Raw genomic sequence first — 22,471 nt, 5'->3', positions numbered from 1 at the left:
GTTCAGGCGAGGGCCACCTCCTCCACGAAGCCTTTCCGGGCGCCCCAGTTAGCTCGCCCCACCCAGGACCGCAGACCCGACAACTTGGACCAGTTCCCAGGACCTCTGGCCCGGCTTCTCCTCCCTCCTCTCCTATTTGGAGGCGTTTCCCCCGGCGACCACGCCACTCCAGCCACTCACCAATGGAAGGAGAGAAGGGGAGGGGCCTTAGACGCATGGGACCAATCTGAAAGCAGCTCGGGGCCAGCTGTGTTTGGGAGCTGTTAAAAGAGCGGGACGGCAGTTCGGAGGGGTAAAGGGAGGAGCGGGAGCCGACTCGGCCAATCAGGGGGCGCTGCACAAACGAGCCGAGGGCCGGCGACCAATCGGGAGAAGCGTTGCTTTGTCCGCCGAGCTGCTGGTCTCCTGGCCTGGGAGCCGGCCGCGGAGGACCCCGGACGAAGCGCGTGGGCGCCGGGAGGGCCCCGGACCTACTCGGCCGGGGAAGGCCGCTGAAGCGCGGGCCTCGCAGGGAGGCCGGCGGGGGGCGGCCGCCGTCCGCCTTGGCCTCGGCCTTGGCCTGAACCTCGCCCCCCACCCCCTCAAAACCTCCCCCCCGCCGCGGGCCCGGCGGCCGCGCATGCGCTCGACGCTCCATGGAGTCCGGGGGTCCGGCGGCGGATCCCGAGTCTGGGGAGCACTTTCTCTACTTCGCCTACGGCAGCAACTTGCTGAAGGAGCGGCTGCAGCTGAAGAACCCCTCGGCCGAGTTCTTCTGCGTGGCCAAACTGCAGGTCGGGGAGCCGCGGGTGGACAGGAGGGGAAACTGAGGCCCGCCGCCGGCGGGCCGGGAACGGGGTGGGAGGGGCCGCCCAGCGGGGGGCGGCCGGCGCCGGCTCGAGCCAAGGCATCCGGCCGGCCCTGGGGCTCTGGACTAGACGGGCGCAGTGGTGGTGGGCGGCAGGACCGTGGTCATCGGATCGGACATCCACCCGAGGGGTCAAAAGGAGAGGAGGAAGGGTGGCCTAGGTTCTTGCAAACGTCCAGCCGTAGGCGCGGCCAAGGGGAGTGTAGCCTAGTGGCTAGAGCTGGCTGCCGAGTCACGAAGACCCGAGTTCAAGTGCTGCCACTGGCCAGGTCCGGGACCCATTGGTAGTAATGACCCGCTGGGGCCGGCATGGGAGCCCGGGACTCCCCACTCCCCTCTGTCCCGCCGCTGTCGGGATACTTGGGCCCCAGAGGATTGCAGGAGAAGGGCCACCGACCTGGGTGGGAGGGAGTTCCTGTTCACCCCTAAGATTCCAAACTGAACCCCAGCCAAGTTCCCAGGGTCCTAAAGCTCGATTTGGACCAGATTTGTGGTTCAGCCCCCACCTTTGACAGATGGGGAAACGGAGGCACAGAGCATTGACTTGCCCAGGGTGACCTAGCTCGTAAGGCTCTGCGGCAGGCTACAGACTTAGGTCTTCCTGGCTCTCCCCGTCCCTGTCCCCTGCACACCATGCCCAAGGTCACTGAGGTAACAAGTAAAAGCTGTGCATTTCAAACCCCCTTCCTCCTCCAGCATGTGGCTCCTCTAATGCCGTCTGTGTCAACCCCATCTGGACTGGAGCCACCTCACACCCATTTTTGGAAGGGAAGGTGACCTAAAAGGTCCCTTGAGCCGAACCCCCCCCCCAGCTGGGTCTGGGTGTATGTGGTAAGGTTTAGGTGGTACCTGCTATTCGCTCCTGTGGATCCTGTGCCCCGTCCACCTCAGGGATGGTGAGGTTGTTATTCCAGTCCTTTCTGTTGGAAAGGGGAAGGGGATAAGCACTTTAGCTGCCTACTATGTGCCAGGCACTGTGCTGAGCACTTTACAAAAAGGATCTCGTTTGATCCTCACAACAGCCCAGGGAGGAAGGTGCTTTTATTACCCACATTTCACAGCTGAGGAAAATAAGGAATAGGGACCTGCCCGGGTTAGCACAGCTAGGAAATGTCTTCATCTGGATTTGAACTCAGGTCTTCCTGAGTCCAGGCCCAACCCTACATCCACCGAGCCACCTAGCTGCTGAAATAATGCATTGTCTTCTCTGATGACACCCCAGGGGTTTTGAAGGCACCCTTCTGGCCCTCGTCAGTCCTGTTCGTCTAAAGAAGGCTTTGGCTGTGGCCAGCCAGGCACTGTCATTGGAGGGTCAAGAGAGGCTGGCCGCCAGGTGTCGAACTGTTTAAAAAAAAAAGAAAGAAAGAAAAGGAAAGGCAATTACTCATGATGTTGCCTATTAAAGTAGGGAGGGGCTGTGATCTGGGAAGTGCCCACAGGATGACAAAATCCCAGATTTAGTGATGTTAAAAAAGCTCAATTGCAGCCTCTGACAGAGTGAAGGTGTGGGTGTGGGTGTGTGTAAGAGAATTGTGTGTGTGTGTGTGTGTGTGTGTGTGAGAAAGAGAGAGAGAGAGAGAGAGAAGAGAGAACAGTACGAGCGCTTGGGCCAGCAGCTCCTGATTTGATCAATTTTTCCTATAACCAATCAGCTTTTCAAATATCCAATAAACCAGATGAATCCGGTTTGTAAGGGCCAGCAGAAATCCTCTGTGATATAACTAGATCTGTGTCTACCTTTCCAGAAAGGTCTGGCAGATGGCTAGCCGGCTGAGGACAATTGGCAGCTGATTGTGACACAGTCTTTGCATTTTACTGGTATTCATTCAGAGGGTAGGCACAAAAATCCACTAGGAAAGCTAAATCTTTAGAGACACCAATAAAGGTATTTGTATGTTTAGTTGAGAGTCTGATGGCCAGATTGTGCAGATACAGAACCTCCTTCTAATTCAAGCCCCTACAGGACAGAGAACACATTAGATCACCAAGAAATTCCACTAGTATTAACTGACTGTAAGCACCTCCAGTGTTTGCTGAAAATGAGAATGCTAATTAGTGCCTTAAAAGCGAATCTAGCTATTGAAGGGAGCTCTGAACCAAAGCAAAGACTGATCATCATTGCACTGGTTTTCCTTTGCAGGGTTTCAAAGTTGACTTTGGAAATTATAAGGGTGTAACAAGTACCTCTTGGCACGGAGGTGTAGCTACTATTGTTGAGAGCCGTGGAGATGAAGTTTGGGGAGTCGTGTGGAAAATGCACGTGAAAAATATAAGTTCTCTGGATAAGTAGGTGACTCCTAATTACCGTTTCAATAATTCTAATTGAGAAAGGGTATGTGTCTGTTGGGTTCTTAATAGTGCTTAGTCTGGTGCCTGGCACATATCTGGATGCTTGTTGACTTCTCAACTTAATGCTAAGTAGCGTGTTTTTGTTTTTTTAAAAAGAAAAGAGAAAGACGAAAGACGAAAAAAGAAAAATGCTATGTGGCATTTTAAAATTTTTTTTAATGATGGGGATGTTGGGCCTATTCCATTTCAAATTATTTTGAACCAAGCTTGTTATACAAAGGGGATGATTTTGTGTTCAAATGATTATGGTGTACTTCGAAATTCATCAGGCTCATTTCAGCAGAATGCATTTTCTTTTTCAGAGCCCTTAGAGGACGAAGCTTTGCAGTCTCTGGCTCATCTGAAAATAAATGCCTTTCTTTCTTTTTTTTGGTAGTTATTGGCTTTTAAAAAATAAATATGTACCGGGGGCAGCTAGGTGGTGAAGTGGATAAAGCACTGGCCCTGGATTCAGGAGGATCCAAGTTTAAATGGGGCCTCAGACACGTGACACTTACTAGCTATGTGGCCCTGGACAAGTCACTTAACCCTCATTGCCCCTCAAAAAAACCCCAAAAGAACCAAATAAATAAATAAGTACCAATACATGTTTCACTTTAGGTTCCAAAAAACAAATATTTTAAGAATAATTTGTTTCCCATTTCTTAGAGATTTCAAATGTCCTAGCTTTAGTCTGAGAAGATGCCGTTGGCTTCTGCTCGGAGTTGTCTAGAACCTTAATGTAGTGATCTAAACATTAAGGGATCCCTCCTCAGCCCTTTCTAGGGCATATATTAGTCCTCTGAGTTGGGGTGGGAGAAGGGTCAGAGAGGGATACATTGTCGGATGTGTCAGTGGGAATGGGAGATATCGAGTTGGTTTTTTTTTCCTTTCTCTCTATTTAGGAGAGATAGACATCTTTGCCAAGTCCCATGCATTTATTTCCTAGCACAGAAAGCAGTTACACTGCAGGTGCGCACATATGGAAAGAACCACTTAGTAGCATGATATCAGCATATCTGGTAAGAAAAGCTGAGAGTTACAAGTGGAGTCATAATCATTTGCAGGCTCATCTTGCCTGAATGATTTCCTTTTTTTTTCCTTTTTTCCTTTTCTTTTTTTTTTTTTTTGCAGAGCAGTGAGAGTTAAGTGACCTGCCCAAGGTCACACAGTGAGTAAATATCAAGTGTTTGAGGCCAGATTTGAACTCAGGTCCTCCTGACTCCAGGGCCGGTGTTTAATCCACTGTGCCACCTAGCTGCCCACTGAATGATTTACTTCTAAGGTGAAGGCTGCTATTCCATTAATTTCTTCTGAAAACACTTAGAACATAAATGTTCCCCAAACATCTTGAACAGAGGTTTGAAACCTGTAGTCTGTGACCTTTAAAAAAAAAGTTCTGATGATGATTTAGCTGTCATTGGTTTTCTTTCTAATCCTCTGTGTTTATACACTGAACACTATGGCTTCCCCAGACCCACAAAAGGTGCCGAGCCCCTGGGACTAGAAGAATCAGTGTTTCTTATACAGTTGGACTCTCTTTCATTCTGGGTGTGTACTCCACCTTGCACAAAGGATCTTGCAGAATACTTGAAAGTGGGAAAATGCACTCACTGGGAACATCTGGTTTGGGGTTTCAGACAAGAAGGAGTTGAAACTGGAACATATATTCCAATACAAATTGACGTTTACAGTCAAGAAGGGAAAGCGCTGAACTGCCGATGTTACCAGATGAAAGATTATGTCCCTGCAGCCCCCTCACCGCAGTATAAAAAGGTAAGGAGCCAGTATGGATGCTCGTTGTCTCTTTATGGGAGAATTTGTCTCCAGAGAGTTAGCACAGTGCTGTGGAAAGTGGGGGGGATCTGGGATTGTGGTTAGAATGTGAGCAAGCTGCTCCACCTCTGCTACCTGTGTGTCCTTGGGCAATCACTTCCGACTCTGAGCCTCAGTTTCTTAATCTGCAAAATTTAGGGGTTGGAATAGATGATATCAAAAGCCCTTGACAACTCTCAATTCATGATCCCACAAGCTTCCATTTGTCATTAGGGAAATGGAGGAAAGGGTTTTCAGAGTTGTTTTGGGTTTGTTAATTATGTTTTGTTTACTCTGCAAGGGGAAGGGAATAAGCATTTATATAGCACCTACCGGTGCCAGGCACTTTGCTAAGCGCTTTACAAATGTTACCTCATTTGATCTTCCCAACAGCCCTGGGAGGGAAGTGCTCTTGTTATCCCCATTTACAGGCAGATGATGTCCCAGTGGGTAGAATGCTGGGTCTGGCGTCAGGGAGAGCTGAGTTCAAATCCAGCCTCTGACACTGGCTGGGCAAATCATTTCATCACTGTTTGCCTCAGTTTCCTCATCTGTAAACAGGGATAATAAGAGCACCTACCTCCCAGGGTTGTGTAAGGATCAAATGAGACAATATTTGTAAAGCATTTAGCACAGTGCCTGACATATAGTAAGCCCTATATAAATAAGTGTGTGTGTGTACATATATATATATATATATGTGTGTGTGTGTGTGTGTGTGTGTATATAATGCACAGCTCACACACACAATAGGTGCTATTTAAATGCCTATTCCTAATCTGCCGGTGGGGGCCCTGAGGTACCTGATTTTAACATAAATGCTTTCCAACCCTCCAGATCTTTTTTTTTTTCCCTAAAGTGCACATTTACAAAATTACAAAAACTGTTGAGGCCAACCTTATTTAAAGAATGAAATTTAGTCTGGGAAAGTAAACGTCTCTCAATTTAAAAAAAAATTCAGTTTAAAAACTAAAAATATAACTGCAAAACACTTTTTGCAGAAATCAAAGAAGGCTTCAGTTTTTATGTGTTATGAAAACACCGACTGATTTTTATCATGGGAAATTCCCTTGCAGAGGTGGTGACTTGGGGTGTAGAACATTGCATCTTCCAGGACTGAGTTACTGTAGGCTAGCTTCCTCTTTCTTTCTTATTGTTCTAAGATACGCTCTCTGGGCAAGCAAGAAGGGAGGGGTATATTTGAAGGTGAAGGTAATAAATAAAGATGCTGTTAACAAGGTTTTAATTTTAAAAGGTTAATGGCAAATGGGAGTTAATTGATACTGTAATTTCATAGAGACATTTTCAAGGAAAATGGTTTGCTATAAGCAGAACATATTGGTTCCTGCTAAGTTGTTCTCCATCGGTGATGGGGCTCAGAACCTAGGCTCATCCCTGCTTCTTCCCTCTCATTTCCTCCCCACGCCCACATCCGGTCAGGTAACATTTAACAGACATACAGCCAAGAGTGGAGAAGACAGCTTCTACTAAAAACTCCTCAGAGAGAATCCGTGTAATTTCACAGAGCTGGACACTGATGGTGGGCAGCATGGTGGTCCTGCTTACAACCACCAGGGCCTAGATGGTGACTTTTCAAACCCATGGGGAAAATGCCATTAAATTAGCAGAGATCTTTGGAGAACATTCTCTGTTTCTGATTCAACTAGGAAACATGTTCATCTTTGATCTTCTTTCAGGTCTCAGCAGGGGGTGCCAGCGCCTGCTCCCTGCCCTGCTCCCTCCCCATCTCCTCCCTCCAGTTATTAAGCCTTGCCTTCCTCCAGTGGCCTTTGTACTAAATGCACTTGTGCGTGAGCTCCATGAGAGCAAGAACAGTCTTGGGTTTTGTTTGTGACCCTCTGTGTACCTTACACTGAAGGAATGCTTGAGAAGTGATTGTGTTTGAATTGAATTTTTTAAAATAATGAATGTTTTTATTTAAAGTTTGATTTAAAGTTTTGAGTTCCAAATCCTATCCCTCCTTCCCTTTCCCCTCCCACCCCGAAGCAGTCATCGAATTGAATTAATTTTTTAAAATGCTTTTTCTCTTTACATCACCTTCATTTCCCACTATATCCGTTCACCCACCCCAGAGCCATCCCTTAAAACAAAAAATTAAAAAAGGGAAAGTGGGAAAAATCAATTCTGCCAAATTAACTAATATTTCACCCAAGTCTGCCAATAAATGCCATGTTTGACACCCGGGGTCCCCTCCCCCACCTCCACAAAGAAGAGAGGCAAGCAATATCTTTATTTCTCTTTGGGGAAGTTTGGTCATTACTGGATTTAGTTGTGGTTTTTTTATTCCCATTTTATAAGGGAAGGCAGTTTATAATTTGCATGTAGGCATTCATTTTTCTAAAGGCCAGGCAAGCCTCTACTGTAACATGGCCCTGTGAACGCAATCACAGCTTGCACATCCCAGCCGACCTGAAACCTTCGTTTTGTTTTGTGTTCATTTCCAGGTCATCTGCAAGGGCGCCAGGCAGAATGGCCTGCCTTCGGAATATCAGAGGAAGCTAGAAGAGATCGAAACAAATCACTACAAAGGCCCGGTACAAGTCATTCAAGAAATCGAAGCCGCCACCAGTGAACCGTTATAGCAGACATCCATCATGATTTTGGAACGTGTATCTAACCCAACTGTTTGCCTCATAGTTTATTTTCATTATTGTCCCTCTTTGCCACCTTTGCATTTTTTATATTGGATAAGATCAATCCCAGATTGTCCACGGTAACTTATTCAGGAGACATCACTGCATTAATATATTTATAACCGTTTTCTGAAATGCTGCTGCCTATTGGTAGTTTCTCTTGCTTCTAGGGGATTTCTTTGGGGATTGGGCTCAAGGCTAGGCCTTGAGGCAGTGTGAGATGGTACCCAGTGAAATCTTGCTTTGGATGGAAGCCATGACTAGGTGTGGTCTGACAAGCAGGGGACACAGAGCACAGGAGCTAGCTGCTCTACTTTGTTTAGTCAGGGTGGGGAAACTGGAGATTGCTTTAGCTAGATGGACATTTCGGTAAGAAAGTGAATGTGAATGCTCCGTTAGAGGGTACTTGGATCTTGTACTACCACAGGGATTCTGCTCTTACACGGGACAGGAAGAAGTAAAAGCTCTTATCTGAACCATCTGTGCTTGTGGCTCTGTGGGAGGACACTTCCTCATTTTCTTGTTCTTCTTGGTGTGTGTGGGCCCATCAGTGAAAGCTGGACTGACGAGGTCTCCCTGATGGAATGTGAGTTCTTGAAATCTTGAGGCTTGATAGAGAGCTGGCCCCCCAGGGCCATCTGTTCCCGGGCACCACCCGCTCGACAATCTTGGGCAAGTCACTGAACCTTCCTCGGTCTCAGCTTCCCCATCTGAAAATGGGGATAATAATAACTACCCCCTTTCAGGCTCCACTCTGCCATTGGAGCTCCAGGTTCAAGGCCTCTGACCCCGGGGCTTTGGTGCCCCCAGGATCAGCCACAAGCTCAGTGCTCCAAGCAACAATGTGAGGCTGCATGTGGAGGAGGTGCCAACCTGCATCGAGGGAGGGAGCATCCTCCTCTGGGAGTTCCTATCCCTATTCTTGAGGACTGCTCATTTCATCAACCATCCCAACCAATAGTTTGGAGAAGAGTCCGTGGGTTTATGCTGGGGAAAAAAACCATTTCAGTTGCTCTGGAGAGCAGTTGGCCATAATTCAAACAGGTCTCTCAGAAAAGAGGAATCGTGGGATCATCAATCTAGCACTAGAAGGGTCATCTAGTCCAACTCCCTTTATTTGGCTGATAAGGAAACTGAGGCCCATGGGGCTCCTGGCCCTCAGGCCAGTCCAGCCCCCTCGTTTGACTGGTAAAGAAATCCAGGAGTGTGGAAGTCAAGTGACTCATGGTCCCACAGGTAGCAAACATCAGAGAGGGCATTTGAACTCGTGGCCCCTGACGCAAGCTTTCAGGGGCTATGAATTCAGCTGTGAATCTGCAGGAAGATGAGCCACGGTTGACTGGACAGACCACACGTTATAGCCTTCAGATCAGAGAATTGACCAGAATTTTCAAAGTTCTCCCTCCGAAGTTGTATTGTCAGGGCCTCAGGATCTGATTGGGGTATTCCAGTGGATACCAGAAACTGGATGGTAGTCCCATTAATTAATCTCACCACCCCACGACTCTGTTCTAGCCCAAGGTCACCCTCATTGGCGTATCTCCTGCACCCTGCCTGGGAAGGAGCCAGTTCCCATATTCCCATTTGCCACCAAAGTTACCGACATTTTCAAAACAGAAAAAAAAAAAGTTTATGGTTATCGCATCAGGGCATCTTAAACAAAGGGCCCAGAACTCTGCAGACAGATAGGCCACTTAGAAACTTAAGGAATAATTACAAAGCCCTTGAAGCTGGGCTATTTTAGCACGGAGTTCAATGTGCTGGGGCCTAGATCCCGGTGATGCCCCTGGGCTTGGGTCTTCCTCGTTTGGTATAAAAGGTAATGACTCCCTACCTGTTGTGCTAAGAAGTCCAAAATGTCTGACTTCCTGAAATCACAGGATTTCACAGAGCTGGATGAGACCTTGCAAATCCAGCCACTCCCCTGGGTATCATAGATAAGGAAACAGGCCCAGATTGGTGTCAAGTGGCAGTCTGAACCCAGCTGCTCTGCTTCTGACTGGGGGTGCCAGCCTCCAGACGGTGGCTCAAGCTATGGAGCAAAGCTTCTCTTTTCATTAGTTATAACTTGAAATCCTTAAAATACTGTCTTCACTCTCATTAGTGGCCCACTGAAGCCAGTGTCACGGGCACAGCCTTGGAGTCATTGTCAGCCCTGATGCTAGGAGTATGCCCGAGGGAGATACACTAACGTCGCAGATTAGACATTTTACAGATAACTTGCCCAAGGTCCCACAGGTTGTGGGAGGCAGAGGATTTGAACCTGGCACTTTAAGGTTTGCAGAGGGCTTTACAAAAATCTCATTTTATTCTCACAACAACCCCAGGAGGTAAGAGCTGATGGGACCCCTACTGAACAGATAAGAAACTAAGGTAAGTCAAGGTTAAGTGACTTGCCCAGGGTCACACAGCTAGTGAGGATCTGAGGCTGGATTTGAACTCATCTTCCTGACTCCAGCTCTGGGATTCTAACTGATAGTTGGTTCCTTATGATCACCTGGGTGCTCCCCCTACTACCCCCATCACCACCCTTCTGGCTCTTAGATCCCCTGGCCTCCTTCAAGATCTGGCTCAAGTCCTACCTCCTACAAGAGGCCTCTCCCAGCCTTCCCCTTACTGCTGGTGCCAGGCCCTGTGCCAAGTTCCGGGAACACCATGGGAGAGCAGTCCCTGCTCGGATGGAGCCACCTCATGGGGATAATCACCCGAGGGAAGACACTGGAATTAGGGGGATAGGCAAAGGCTTTCTATGGGGGGTGGGGTGTTAGCCAGGGCTGAAGCCAGGAGGAGGAGAGGACATTCCAGGCATGAGGCACAGCCAGGGAAAGTGCCCGGAGTCCAGAGATAGGCCATCTTGATGGTGTCACAGGCAATGTTGGGTCAGTGTGAGGAGATTGTGGGCAGGTTATGAGGGCTTTGAATACCAAGCCAAGCAGAGGAAGCTGTCTGCAGAGGAGTTTCTTGAGGGGTAGCGAGTGACTCGGTCAGACCTTGGCTTTAGGAAGCTCACTGTCTGCTGAATGGAGGTGAGAATGAGCGAATGTGTGAATGAAGAATGGGGAGGGACTGGAGGCTGGCGGACCTCCCAGCAGTGATAGTCCGGGATGAGGAGGCAAGGGCCTGCCCCAGGGTGGGGGCAACGTCAGAGGAGAGGAGGGGGTGAACTCTACAGGCCTCAGCAACGAATTGGATATGGGGGATGGCAGAGTGGTTGGAGGATGACCTCTCGCCCTGGAGTCTGGGTGCCTTCCACAGTAATAGGGAAATTAGGAAGAGGGGGAGGTCTGAGGGGGGAAGGAATGTTCTATGTAGTTATTTTACGGCCTCCCCTTGGGGGCAGCTAGGGGTTCAATGGATAGAGCACTGGTCCTGAAATTGGTAGGACTCAAGTTCAAATCTCACTTCAGACACTTACTTAGGTGTGTGACCCTGGGCAAGTAAGTCACTTAACCCCCATTGCCCCGCAAAAAAAAAACAAACCCAAAACGAAGGACAAACGACAACAACGTGTCTCCCCATTAGAATGCGAGCTTCTTGAACACATCGAAAGTGTTTTATCCCCAATGCATGCTTAGCTTGTCGACTTCCTGGGTCCCAGTTCCTCATCTGTAAAATGGGGGGGGGGGAGGGCTTGGCTTGGATGGCCTCCGAGGTGCGGCCCTTCCCCGGAGTACTGGAGTATTGATCATCGGGAAGCATATACCACATTCCACACCCGGAGCCCCCACCGCCCCTGAACTAAAGAGAGGTGGGATCATACACATCTCCTATCTTGTCGGCCCTTTCCGGGTCTTCTGGGCCAGACAGCCTTCTGGTGCCGGCCCGGGTTATCTCTGGCCTACTCTCACTGTGCAAGCTCCCCGCAGACTCACCAGCGCTGCCTTGGCTCCTTGCAAAAGGAAGAGCGAGAGTCGCCTTTTGAGCAAGGGCCCAGTTGCAAGCTCCCTGTGGCTGCCCAGCTTTGGCCTGGCTCTGAAGCTAGCCCCACCCACGCCCCTCCAGGGTAGGGGGGCTGAAGGAGCCCCGAGGACCCCAGGGCGGTGCCACGCGTCAGGCTCCAGGCCCTTGACCCGCCCCTCGTCCCCTCTCCGCCCCCTCCCCGCTTCCGGCTCTCAGCCGCCGCCACCTCCCGTAGCTCTGGGCACTGAAACTGCAACTTTGTAGCCACTTTGGTGCGTTCTCGGCCGCCGCGGCTGAACTTGGCCGTGTCCGTCCTCGTCGCCGCCTGCAGGGGGCGGCCGCTGCGGGCTCCGACTGCCTTGGGGCGGTGCAGAGGCTGGGACAGCGAGGGCAGCGGCGGGGCCTCCCCGCGCACTTGGCCCGTCCCAGCCTCGGCGCCGGAGTCCCCCTGGGCCTCTCCGCCCTCCGCTCGAGGCTACTCCGCGGGGCCCTCCCCTGATCCTCCCCCCAGCTGCGTTGGAAGTAAGTACTCTGGACTAGGGACCGAGCCGCAGAGGCCTGCGCCGGCGGCGTTTCTGGGGTTTCCTCCGACTTCGAACCGGGCTCGGGGGAGGAGAGGAGAAGAGGGGGCGGGATGCCTGATCCACCGTCCCCTGGACCAGGCTGGGACGGGATCGGAGGCGCCGGAGCTCGCTCGCTTCTTGCCTCCTGGGTGGGGGGTTTTCGTCCCAGTTGGTATAACTTTGGGAAATGGGGAAAAAAAAAACCCTTTTGGACGGGGGGCGAAATGGACGGAAGCCCTTTAAGAGGGCAGCAGAGGGTCCCGTCTACCCCGGGGTCCTGCTCCCTGCGTCCTTCCCAGGGTCGGATAGTCTCGGGGATCAGCGGGTCCGCCCCATCCCCCTGTACAGTCCTCTCGGCTCGCTCGGCTGTGGGAAGGAGCGGCCCATTTGTGTCGTAGCGGTCAGAACTCCCCCCGTGGCTTCACCGGGGTGGGAGGGAGGGGAAGGAGACAATGCCTGGCAGAGATCTCGGGACCTTGGGATCCAAACAGCACAGGAAGTTCGGGGTTTGGGCGACAGTATGGGAAACGTAAGGAATTTCAGATAAAGCCCCAGGGGCCACATTCTGATAATTGCAACTCTCCCTTGACCATTGGAAAGTCAAGTTGGAAAGGTGCCTTTTCTAGTAAGTGGACCAATGAGGAATGAACCTTGATGAACTCTGGTCTGAGGACGAAGGAGATGGGTGAACTCGCTGTTGGGCTGCCTTTTGAAATGCGATTCAGCGGCTAGTGGGGTTTAGGTTCTCAAACAGAGCCGGGAATTTTTAGAATGGACTCTTTCTCAGGCTGGAGCTGCCCTGCCCCCACCCCCCGCCCCGTTACTGCCTCCTCTCGGGCCAGATGCCCGTGGTGGGATCCTAAACCCAGGCAGATGAGTGTGGGCAGAGGCACAGCATAGAGAGTGTGGCCGTCCTTACTGGGACGCAGGCCTCTGGGTTTTTGTCTGTCCTCTGATGCTCGCTACCTACCTGACCTTAGCGGCTGATAATAGCAATGGGCAGGGAATCGGCGGACCGGGCTCCAGTTTGGGCTCTGCCGTCCCCTGAACGAGCGCGGGCCAGTCCCGGCTCCTCTGACTTGGGTTGATATTCCCCCTCAGAGAGATGCCAGGAATGAGATCTGGCAGAAGAACTAAGGGGAGGGGAGCAGAATACGGGGCACCGAGAAAGAAGAGGTTTCAAAAGTTATCGTCGGGACCAGCTCGCAGTTTCATTTTGGAATTTGGATTCCAGCAGCTAGCCAGACTTCCGAACAAAGGCTTCTTTGGGGGAGTTTCCCCATTTTTTCTTCCAAAAATCTTTCCCTAGAAGCCCTCCCTCCTTCTACATTTCTTTCCCCTCTGACTAAGGGCCCTCTCCATAATTTCCTTTTCTTTCGTAAGGCTTTCTGGTACTTCGCTATATACTTGCTCAAGGGAAGCCTGGTGGGGGAGGGGACAATTTTGTTAACTCCATGCCCTTCACCCTCCTTCGGGGCTTTACAGAAGTGGGAGCATAATCGCTTGTTTAGCGATTCCCCAATGGATGGGCATTCCTTTAATTTCCAATTCTTAGCCACCACAAAAAGAGCTGCTATCAATATTCCAAAAGCCCATTTTCAAGATGGTGGTAATGGGGTTTGCTCAAGAGCTAAAAGGATTCTGAGTTCTATTTCTGAAACACAGGGAAAAGTCATTTAACCTCTGCTCCAATTTTCTCATCTGTAAAATGGGATAATAGCACCTACCTTCCAGGGCTGTGGTGAGGATCAAACAGTAATATTTAGAAATCATTTAGCACACTTTCTGGCCCATAGTAGGTGCTTAATAAATGCCTGTTCCCTTCACCTCCCCCCACCAAAGGAGAAGAATGATTGGTTGCAGGGAACTAGCATTTATTAAGCACCTACTATATGCCTGGTCCTGGGAATACAAAGGTAAAATATCCTTGTATAGGGACTGAACTGGTGATTTCATTGACACAGGAAATTCCCAGATAAGGAGACACCCTTCATCTCTGCAGCTTGACATCTTGTCAAATGAGATATTTGTAAAGTGCCTAGCACAATGCCCGGCACTCAGCTGGCACTTAATGAATGCTGGTTCCCTCCCCTTCTCTGTAAAACTGTCTAAAGTGCATCTAGGTTAAGTGATATGCCCAGGGTTATTCTATCACTGGGATGTATCAGGGGCAGAACTTTCATACTCCAGGACCAGCTCTGTCCACTCTCCTGGGCTGTCTGTCTCTCCTACCAAATAGATACAAGGGAGATAGTCACTTTCATGGGGACATGGGAAATCTGATGGAGGGTTTGAAGCAATTGACCACTGTGTTAGAGAACAGAGCTGAGAAGGCTCGATAAGAACTCTGAAATGCCAATCATTCAGACCTGAGCAGCTAGGCAGTCCAGTGGGTAGAGAGCTGGGTCCAGAGTCAAGAAAATTTGAGTTCATATTTCAGCACTTATAGTTCGAGTTCAGATATTTTCTAGCTGTGTGACCTTGGGCAAGTCACTTCACCTCTGTCTGCCTCTATTCTTCAACTGTAAAATGGGGATAATAATAGTACCCACCTCCCAGGTTTTTTGTGAGGATCAAATAATATTTGGAAAATACTTAGAATATATAAGAAATGACAAGGAGGATGATTTCAGAAAAACCTGGAAAGACTTTCATGATCTGATGCACAGTGGAGTGAACAGAACCAGAAGGACATTGTACACAGTAACAGCAATATTTTGCAATGAAGAACTGTGAATGACTTGACTACTCTCAGCAATAAAATGATCCAAGACAATCCCAAAGGAGTAATGAAGCAGATTATCCACCTCCAGATAAAGAACTGATCATGATGGAACACTGACCAAAGCAGGCTATTTTTCACTTTGTTTCATTTTTTTCCCTTTTATTTGAGTCTTCTTATACAAAATTACTAATATGGTAATGTTTTACATAATTGCAAATGTATAACCTATATCTGATTGCTTACCACCTCCGGAGAGAGGAATAGAATTTAGAATTCAAAACTTTTAAAATGTTTATTTAAAAATAAGTAAATAAATACTATCTCTTAAAAAAAAAGCTGAGCTTTGGGGAAGGCAAGGGCTGTTTGGAGGGGCCTTTGATTTATTTCGAAACAGATGCCAGCTTTGGAGCTTGGATGAGGACCCTTCAATGATCCCTCCTCCCCAGTCAGGGCCTGAGATCCTGAGTTGAGCCAGTGTGCACCTTCAGAGAGCTGGGCCCTTCAGCGTGGAGTGTAGGAATTCTGCAGCTGTTATTGTCCGAGCCCTGACTGAACCTTTCACCTGCACACTCACCTTCTGAGGCATTTATCATGAATAACTGTGCCTAAACATTTCTTTAGTGGGGGTGCTATCTATGTTAGAAGCCTAATTAGTGAGGCAACTTGGGCATAGCTTTCATATTGGATCATCTTGTTTCCTTGAGTCAGACAACTGAAACCCTGTCTCCTCCTCTGACTTTCATACCACAGGATCCTCTTGAATCTGGTTCATACGCATCTATTAAGCTCTGACTGAGTACTCTGGCAGGGAGCAACTTTGCAGAAATGAAAAACTATATTGTATCTGCCCTCAGTTTATAATCCAACCTCAGGAAAGATTGAGTCAGTCAGTCAGAGGATTAGTGTTCATGCTCTTTTCCACTGGACCAAGCTGCTCAATTCCTTCCTGAGGCTGGAAGATAAACTAACTGAGGGCAAGAGCTCTGTGGGTTGGTTCATTTGTTTGGCGGTTTTATTATTGGGGTTATTTTTGGTCTGGTCCTGTGATTTTTTTGGTGTAAGGAACTCTCGATGAGGAATCTCTCTAGACAAAGGCGATCTTTTCTGTAGTTCATAGTCTTAGCGGCTCAGCTGTCCAGGGGAATTAAAGAAGATCCCATAGCTAGTACGTGTCCAAGGCAGGCCTCTCCAACGCGCTTCACCAGGAGGCTTCTCTCATCAGCAATTTCTCAGGTCCCTTCTACTCGGAAATCTATGCTCTCAAGAAGGCTTTATGTCACAGATTTCTTTGGTATGTGTTTTCCTTTCTGGGGAGCTCAGCCAGGTTGTAGAATTGGGAGGGTTAAGAATACCCTCCCTGCAGAATTCTTATCTTACAAATGCTGGGCTTGAGGCTGTTTTCTTCCTTTGCTTGAGCACTGTTTTCTCTTCTGGGCAAATTCCGGTGTTTGTCATATGCAATAGCTTTTTTTTCCACTGCCTTCCATAAAGGTCTAGACTTGTCTCCTGCAGAATGCCTCTTGGGCTCATCAGATGCTGGTTGGATGGCAATCTGGCCTTCTTGCCTTGACTCACGTCTTCGGAGAAAAGGAGTTTGATAAAGTGGCGTTGTAGTCAATGAATGGTTATGCCCACTGCCAGAGCATATCTGTGTGACTGCTGTTCTCTTGGCACTGACAAGGCTCCATGGCATACAAGAACCTTTCCCCGCCTCCACATGCCCCTAGACCAGGGGCTCCACAGATGGCTGGGTTGGGGAAACCACTCCCAGGATCCTGTTTGTGTGATCATTTGGGAAGTGCATTGGATTTGGGGTCAATGCAGTTGACCCTTTAGCTACACAAAGTGGGCAAGCCCCTTCCCTGCCCCGGGCCTCAGTTTCTCCTCTATAAAATGAGGCGATGACACTGAACCAGTTCTTAACCTGGGGTCCATGGACCCCCGGTGCATGTGTGGATTTCAGGGAGTCTAAACTTGGATGGGCAGCGATCATCAACGCAGGCCAGAGAATGGTATTTGGAGAAGGGGTCTAGAGGCTTTTCCCGACTATTGCCAGAAGACACACAAAAAGGTGGTCAGGCCTGCTCTGAAGGCAAAGGTCACACGGGTCCCTTCTTGCTCTAAATCTTTAGATCTCAGAGAGTCTAGCAAACTTGCCTCCTAGTCATTACTGCCAAGATTCTCTCTGGGGCCTGAGTTGTCCCAACACTTCCCATCACCCTTGGAGGCCTTTCCGATAACTCATATCCAAGGCACTTTCAGTTTGAAAAGGCATGTTTATTACTCACAGCCACTCTGTGGAATCGATAGTGCAAATATGAGCATCCCAGTTTTACAGAAGAGGAAACTGAGCCTCAGAGAGTGTATATGACCCACTGAGGGTCACAGAGCCAGGATTTGAAGCCAGGGCCTTGGATTCCAAGCCCAGCATTCCTTCCACTCTGCTACCAATGAATGAATGAATGAGTGAATGGATGGCTGGATGGCTGGATGGCTGGATAAATGAATGGGTGGATGGGTGTGTGGGTGGGTGGATGGATGATTGGCCATAGCTGTGTAGTATTTGCCATGTTCCAGGCTCTGTGCTACACTGGAGATACAAATACAGAATTGAGACAGTCTTTGCCCTCAAGGAGCTTACATTCTAATATAGGAAAACATGTCCAGGGGAATTGGGTTCAGGGTAGTCAGAGGGATGGTGACTGGAGCTATAGAACAATTGACTGACGTGTTCTTCCCAGGAATAATTATGGGATAGTGATGTTGACTTGATTTCTGAGTCCAAAACTAGAAGTAGAAAGTGGGGGTGGGCAGGATTTGGCACCAAAAGCAATGGCAAACTGAATAAGGGGGATATCAGGAGGACTCGTGACCACAAATAAACGAGTGAAGGGGGGAGTAGGATCCAGAACACTGTCAAATTAGCCTGAAAGAAATGAGGTTTGGGGAGAAACAGCTCAAATTATGTGGTGGTGGTGGTGGTTTTTCCCCAAACTACAGCTATTGACTGTTACTGAGTAAGGGTATCTCTATAGGAAGGAGGGAAACAAATATTATCAAGTGTTTATGATATACCAGGCATTGTGCTAAGTGCTTGACAAATATTATCTCTTTGATCCTTAATAACCGAATGGAGTAGACTTATCTCCATTTTTACAGGTGACGAAACAGGCAGAGAGAGATTAGGTGACTTGACCAAGGTCAAACATCAAGGAAGTATCTGACACTAAATTTGAACTCAAGTCTTCCAGACTCAGGCTCAGTGTTCTATCCATTCCACAGCAGATCCCCAGACACAGACACACACAAGGACTTCCCTGGATGAGTGGAAATCACAGGTCTGGACCCGCCAAAAAGGGCAGAGTTTAGTAACTTGGCCATAAGTTTGCTATGTAGCCCTTTGAGCTTATGGGATCATGGGGCGAGAGCTAGAAGAAGGCATGGATCCCAGGCCCCTCATTTTTCAGGGGGGGAGATGGATGCCCAGAGAAGTCACAACTCTTCTGAGGACCCACCCAAGGACTTATTTTATTTCATTTAAACCCATTTGAAAAATACTGTCTGTGAACCAAAACTAGAAATTCAGTAAGAGAAACGGTGTGGAAAACAAGCCTGTTCTTTGTTCTTGTCACTGATATCCTCTCCCCCACCCCCCTTCTGTTTTTGTGGAGTTGAGAAAAATGAATCTTTTCCTAGAGAGGACAGCTCTTCCTGGGCCTCTTTTTGAAGGTAGCCATTGTTTTGTGTATTTCGTGATTCAGAGGAAAGGCAGCCTGGCAGGCCTTAGAGCACAGGGCAGGCCTTGAAGTCAGGAAGACCAGTGTTCAGATCTTGCCTCTGACACGTTGGCTCTGGGCAAGTTACTTGGCCTTTCTGTGTCTCAGGCACTTCTCTAAAACTAGAAGTCAGGGGCAGCTAGGTGGCGCAGTAGATAGAGCACTGGCCCTGGAATCAGGAGGACCTGAGTTCAAATCCGGACTCGGACACTTAACACTTACTAGCTGTGTGACTCTGGACAAGTCACTTAACCCCAATTGCCTCACCAAAAAAAAACAAAAAACCAAAAAAACCCCCAAATCTAGAAGTCACTCACACACACACACACACACACACACACACACTCACTCACGCGCACACACACACACCATTAGGGACATAGTTTCTCTGCAGTGCTGAGACAGGGTGCACAGAAGCCACATCACCAGAGAAGAGTCTCGGTTTCCCACGACTTGCCCCAACCTGTAGTTTTTCAAACTTTCCCCTTTAACCCTCACCAGTTGTCTAGAAATTTCATATCGATTCAAAAGAAAAGAAAATATGAGGCTGTTGTTGACAGAAGTGATTGGGATGGATTTGCAATATTTATTTGGACATAAACGTGGTTCTCAGCATACCAAGGTTGCTAGCTAGAGCATAAGAAAGACAGGCAGTGGCTAGTAAGTAAGGTGTGTAACTACTGTTTGTAGAGAGTGATTCTCAGTCCACTGAGTCAGAGGCAGAGTCTAGATAAAACGAGATGCCAGCCCTCACTGAGCCTGTGTTCTAGGAGGATGATTCATTGGAATGGGGGACTTCTAGGACAGAAACTCCTTCTACTAATGCAGATTTCCACCTGTTGCCCAGAATACTGAGAGGCTAAAAGACTTGGGTCTCTTAGCCAAGGTCACACAGCCAGCATGTGTCAGAGGTAGGTCTTGAACCCAGGTCTCCTGACTCTGTGAAGGTAGCCTCTAGGGAGGAGTCATAGCATTGCTTGATTCATGAATTAGATGAAAGAACTATCTGTGAGATTGAAGGAGGGGGTGTTTCTACCAGTGACTGGAACCAGTGAAGACTTCCTGGAGGAGATGACCTTTATTTTAAAGGGTGGGTGCAGTGGAGAGAATGCTGGCTTTGCTGTCAGATCTAGGCTCGAATCCTGTCTGCTTGTGGCACCTTGGGCAAAGCACTTTTCACTTCCCAGGGCCTCAGTTTCCTCATCTGTAAAGCGAGGGGATTGGACCAGATGTAGTGCTCCATGGTGATCAGACCAGGCATTTCTCTTAGCACAGTCTAATTCTTCCCCAGCTGCCTCATTGAGCTGCAGCTCCTACTGATATAACCTGCTATGAGAGCAACACTAGCAACAACAGCTAGCATTTATACAGCCCTTTAAGGCTTGCAGAATGCTTTACAAAGAGTAATTCATTTGATCCTCACAACAACCTTGCAAGGTTACTACTGTCATTATCCTCATTTTATGGATGAGGAAATTGAGGGTGACGAGTAAAATGACTTGCCCAGGGTCACACAGCTAGTAAAGGTCTTAGGCAGGATTCAGACTCAGGTCTTCCTGACTCCAAGTCCAGAGCTCTATTCACTACACCATGCAGTTGCCTCAATAATCAAAACAATTGCTGCCCATTAGAGCTTATAGAGCTCATAACAACTCTGGGAGTTAGGTACCATAGGTATTATTAGCCCCGCTTTACAGACAAGGAAACAGGCTCAGAGAGGTCCATATCTTTTTTTTTTTTTTTTGGTGGGGCAATGAGGGTTAAGTGACAGCTAGTAAGTGTCAAGTGTCTGAAGTCCAATTTGAACTCAGGTCCTCCTGAATCCAGGGCTAGTGCTTTATCCACTGCGCCACCTAGCTGGCCCCGTCCATATCTTTTTTTTTGGTGGGGCAATTGGGTTAAGTGACTTGCCCAGGGTCACACAGCTAGTAAGTGTTAAGTGTCTGAGGCTGGATTTGAACTCAGGCCTTCCTGAATCCAGGGCCAGTGCTTTATCCACTGTGCCACCTAGCTGCCCCCTGTCTATATCTTTTTAAAAATTTTGCTAATTGCTTTATAACCACACCAAACTAATACATAGGATGCTTTGTACAACAACATGGTAAAGGCTTAAAGCTTGAGGTGTTCCCATGGTGATGCTGAAGATAGTTCAGTCTCTGGTATTTGGAATTTAGGCTGCAGTCCTTGTGATTTGGATGGCTCTGGGGCAAGAGGCACAGGCCTTGCTCTAACCAGACTCGAAAAGCAGAATGGCAACTTGGCCCAGGCAGAAGTAGATGAAGTGCTTTGTCTCATTCGTCCTGTAGCTGCCCAAGTTCCTCCCCATGATGCAGTGCCAGGTGGGGTTATACTTCTTGTCAAACTCCTTCTTGATTTGGACTGCTGTGTTCTTCTCTAGGTTATACTTCTCCAGGGCCTGGGTGGCACACTCCACGAAGTCCTGCTGCATCTCCTCCGACACGTCCGCATTTTTGATTATGGCCTTGCGGTCACACATGGTTACCTCGGGTAGGGGGCGCTGGCAGCTGCGACGGGTCCCGGCGGGAAGGGGCGGCAGCGGCGGGCCTCAGGCACTCGGTCGGACCTGGCAGGTGCTTTCACTGCCTAAGCCATTGCGCCTGTCCATATCTTTTTTTAATAGTATTTTATTTTTTCCAATTATATGTAAAGACAATTTTTAACATTCATTTTTACAAAATTTTGAGTTCCAGATTTTTCTCTCCTCTGTTCCTAAAACAGTAACCAAAACGAATTTCCATATTAGTCATATTGTGAAGGAAGAAACAGACCCAAAGGAAAAAAACTACAAAAATGATAAAGAAAGTGAAAGTAGGGTGCTTCTCTCTGCATTCAGAGTCCATCCAGATGTGGAGAGCATTTTCCATCACGAATCCTTTGGAATTGTATTGGATTATTGTATTAATGAGAGGAGCTGTCATTCATAGTTGATCATCACACAATGTTGCTGTTTCTGTGTACAATGTTCTCCTGGTTCTGCTCATTTCATTTTTATTAGTTCATGTAAGTCTTTGCAGGTTTTTCTGAAATCTGCCTGCTTGTCGTTTCTTATAGCACAGTAGTTTTCCATTATATTCATAGACCAGCTTGTTCAGCTGTTCCCCAATTGATGGGCTTTCCTTCATTTTTTTGTCACCACAGAAAGAGCTGCTATAAATATTTTGTACATGTGGGCCCTTTTCTCTTTTTTTATGATCCCTTTGGGATACAGGTCTAGTAGTGGTATTGCTGGATCAAAGGGCATGCACAGTTTAATTGCCCTTTGAATGTAGTTCCGAATTGCTTCCCAGAACTGTTTGATCAGTTTACAACTCTACCAACAAAGTTTTCCCACATCTTCTCCAGCATTTATCATTTTCCTTTTCTGTCATATTAGCCAATCTGATGGGTGTGAAATGGTACCTCAGGGCTGTTTTAAATTGTATTTCTCTAATCAATAGTGATTTCGAACATTTCTTCATGTCATTATAGATAGCTTTGATTTCATCTGAAAACTGCCTGTTCATATCTTTTGACCATTTATCAACTGGGAAATGGCTTGTATTCTTATAAATTTGACTTAGTTCTCTATATATTTGATAAATGAACCCTTTATAGGAGATTCTTGTTGTAAAGATTGTTTCCCAGCTTTCTGCTTTCCTTCTAACCTTGGTTGCATTGGATTTGTTTGTGTAAAACCATTTTAGCTGAATAAAATCAAAATTATCCATTTTACATTTCTTAGTGCTCCTCTACCTCTTGTTTGGTCATGAATTCTTCCCTTCTTCGTAGGTCTGACAGGTAGACTATTCCTTGCTCAGAGAGGTCCATATTCTTCCATAATTCCACATATCAGGGGCAGCTAG

The 22,471-nt window shown here is 48.0% G+C and overlaps 3 protein-coding genes across 7 annotated transcripts in view; 2 read left to right on the top strand and 1 right to left on the bottom strand.

Annotated features, from left to right (window-relative positions):
• The first annotated feature begins 337 nt into the window (after positions 1-337).
• Positions 338-8,120, top strand: GGCT (gamma-glutamylcyclotransferase). Its single transcript, XM_043969324.1, has 4 exons — positions 338-773; positions 2,988-3,133; positions 4,816-4,951; positions 7,456-8,120. Exons 1-4 carry the CDS (start codon positions 636-638, stop codon positions 7,591-7,593), a joined length of 558 nt encoding a protein of 185 aa, XP_043825259.1. The 5' UTR covers positions 338-635; the 3' UTR covers positions 7,594-8,120.
• Positions 8,121-11,906: 3,786 nt separating this feature from the next.
• NOD1 (nucleotide binding oligomerization domain containing 1) overlaps positions 11,907-22,471 on the top strand; it is a 45,692-nt gene continuing 35,127 nt past the window's right edge. For all 5 annotated transcript variants that reach the window (XM_043968770.1, XM_043968771.1, XM_043968768.1 and 2 more), the window contains exon 1: positions 11,907-12,066. The gene's annotated coding sequence lies outside the window, so the exon portion shown is untranslated. The remainder of the gene's footprint in view (positions 12,067-22,471) is intronic.
• Positions 20,836-21,105, bottom strand: LOC122729742 (dynein light chain 1, cytoplasmic-like). The gene has a single exon (XM_043968773.1). The coding sequence runs from the start codon at positions 21,103-21,105 to the stop codon at positions 20,836-20,838; it is 270 nt and encodes an 89-aa protein (XP_043824708.1).

Source organism: Dromiciops gliroides, chromosome 5, assembly GCF_019393635.1.
Source record: "Dromiciops gliroides isolate mDroGli1 chromosome 5, mDroGli1.pri, whole genome shotgun sequence".
Taxonomy (NCBI): Eukaryota; Metazoa; Chordata; class Mammalia; order Microbiotheria; family Microbiotheriidae; genus Dromiciops; species Dromiciops gliroides.
Note: the sequence above shows the minus strand (reverse complement) of the source record. Positions and strands in the feature narration are given on the sequence as shown.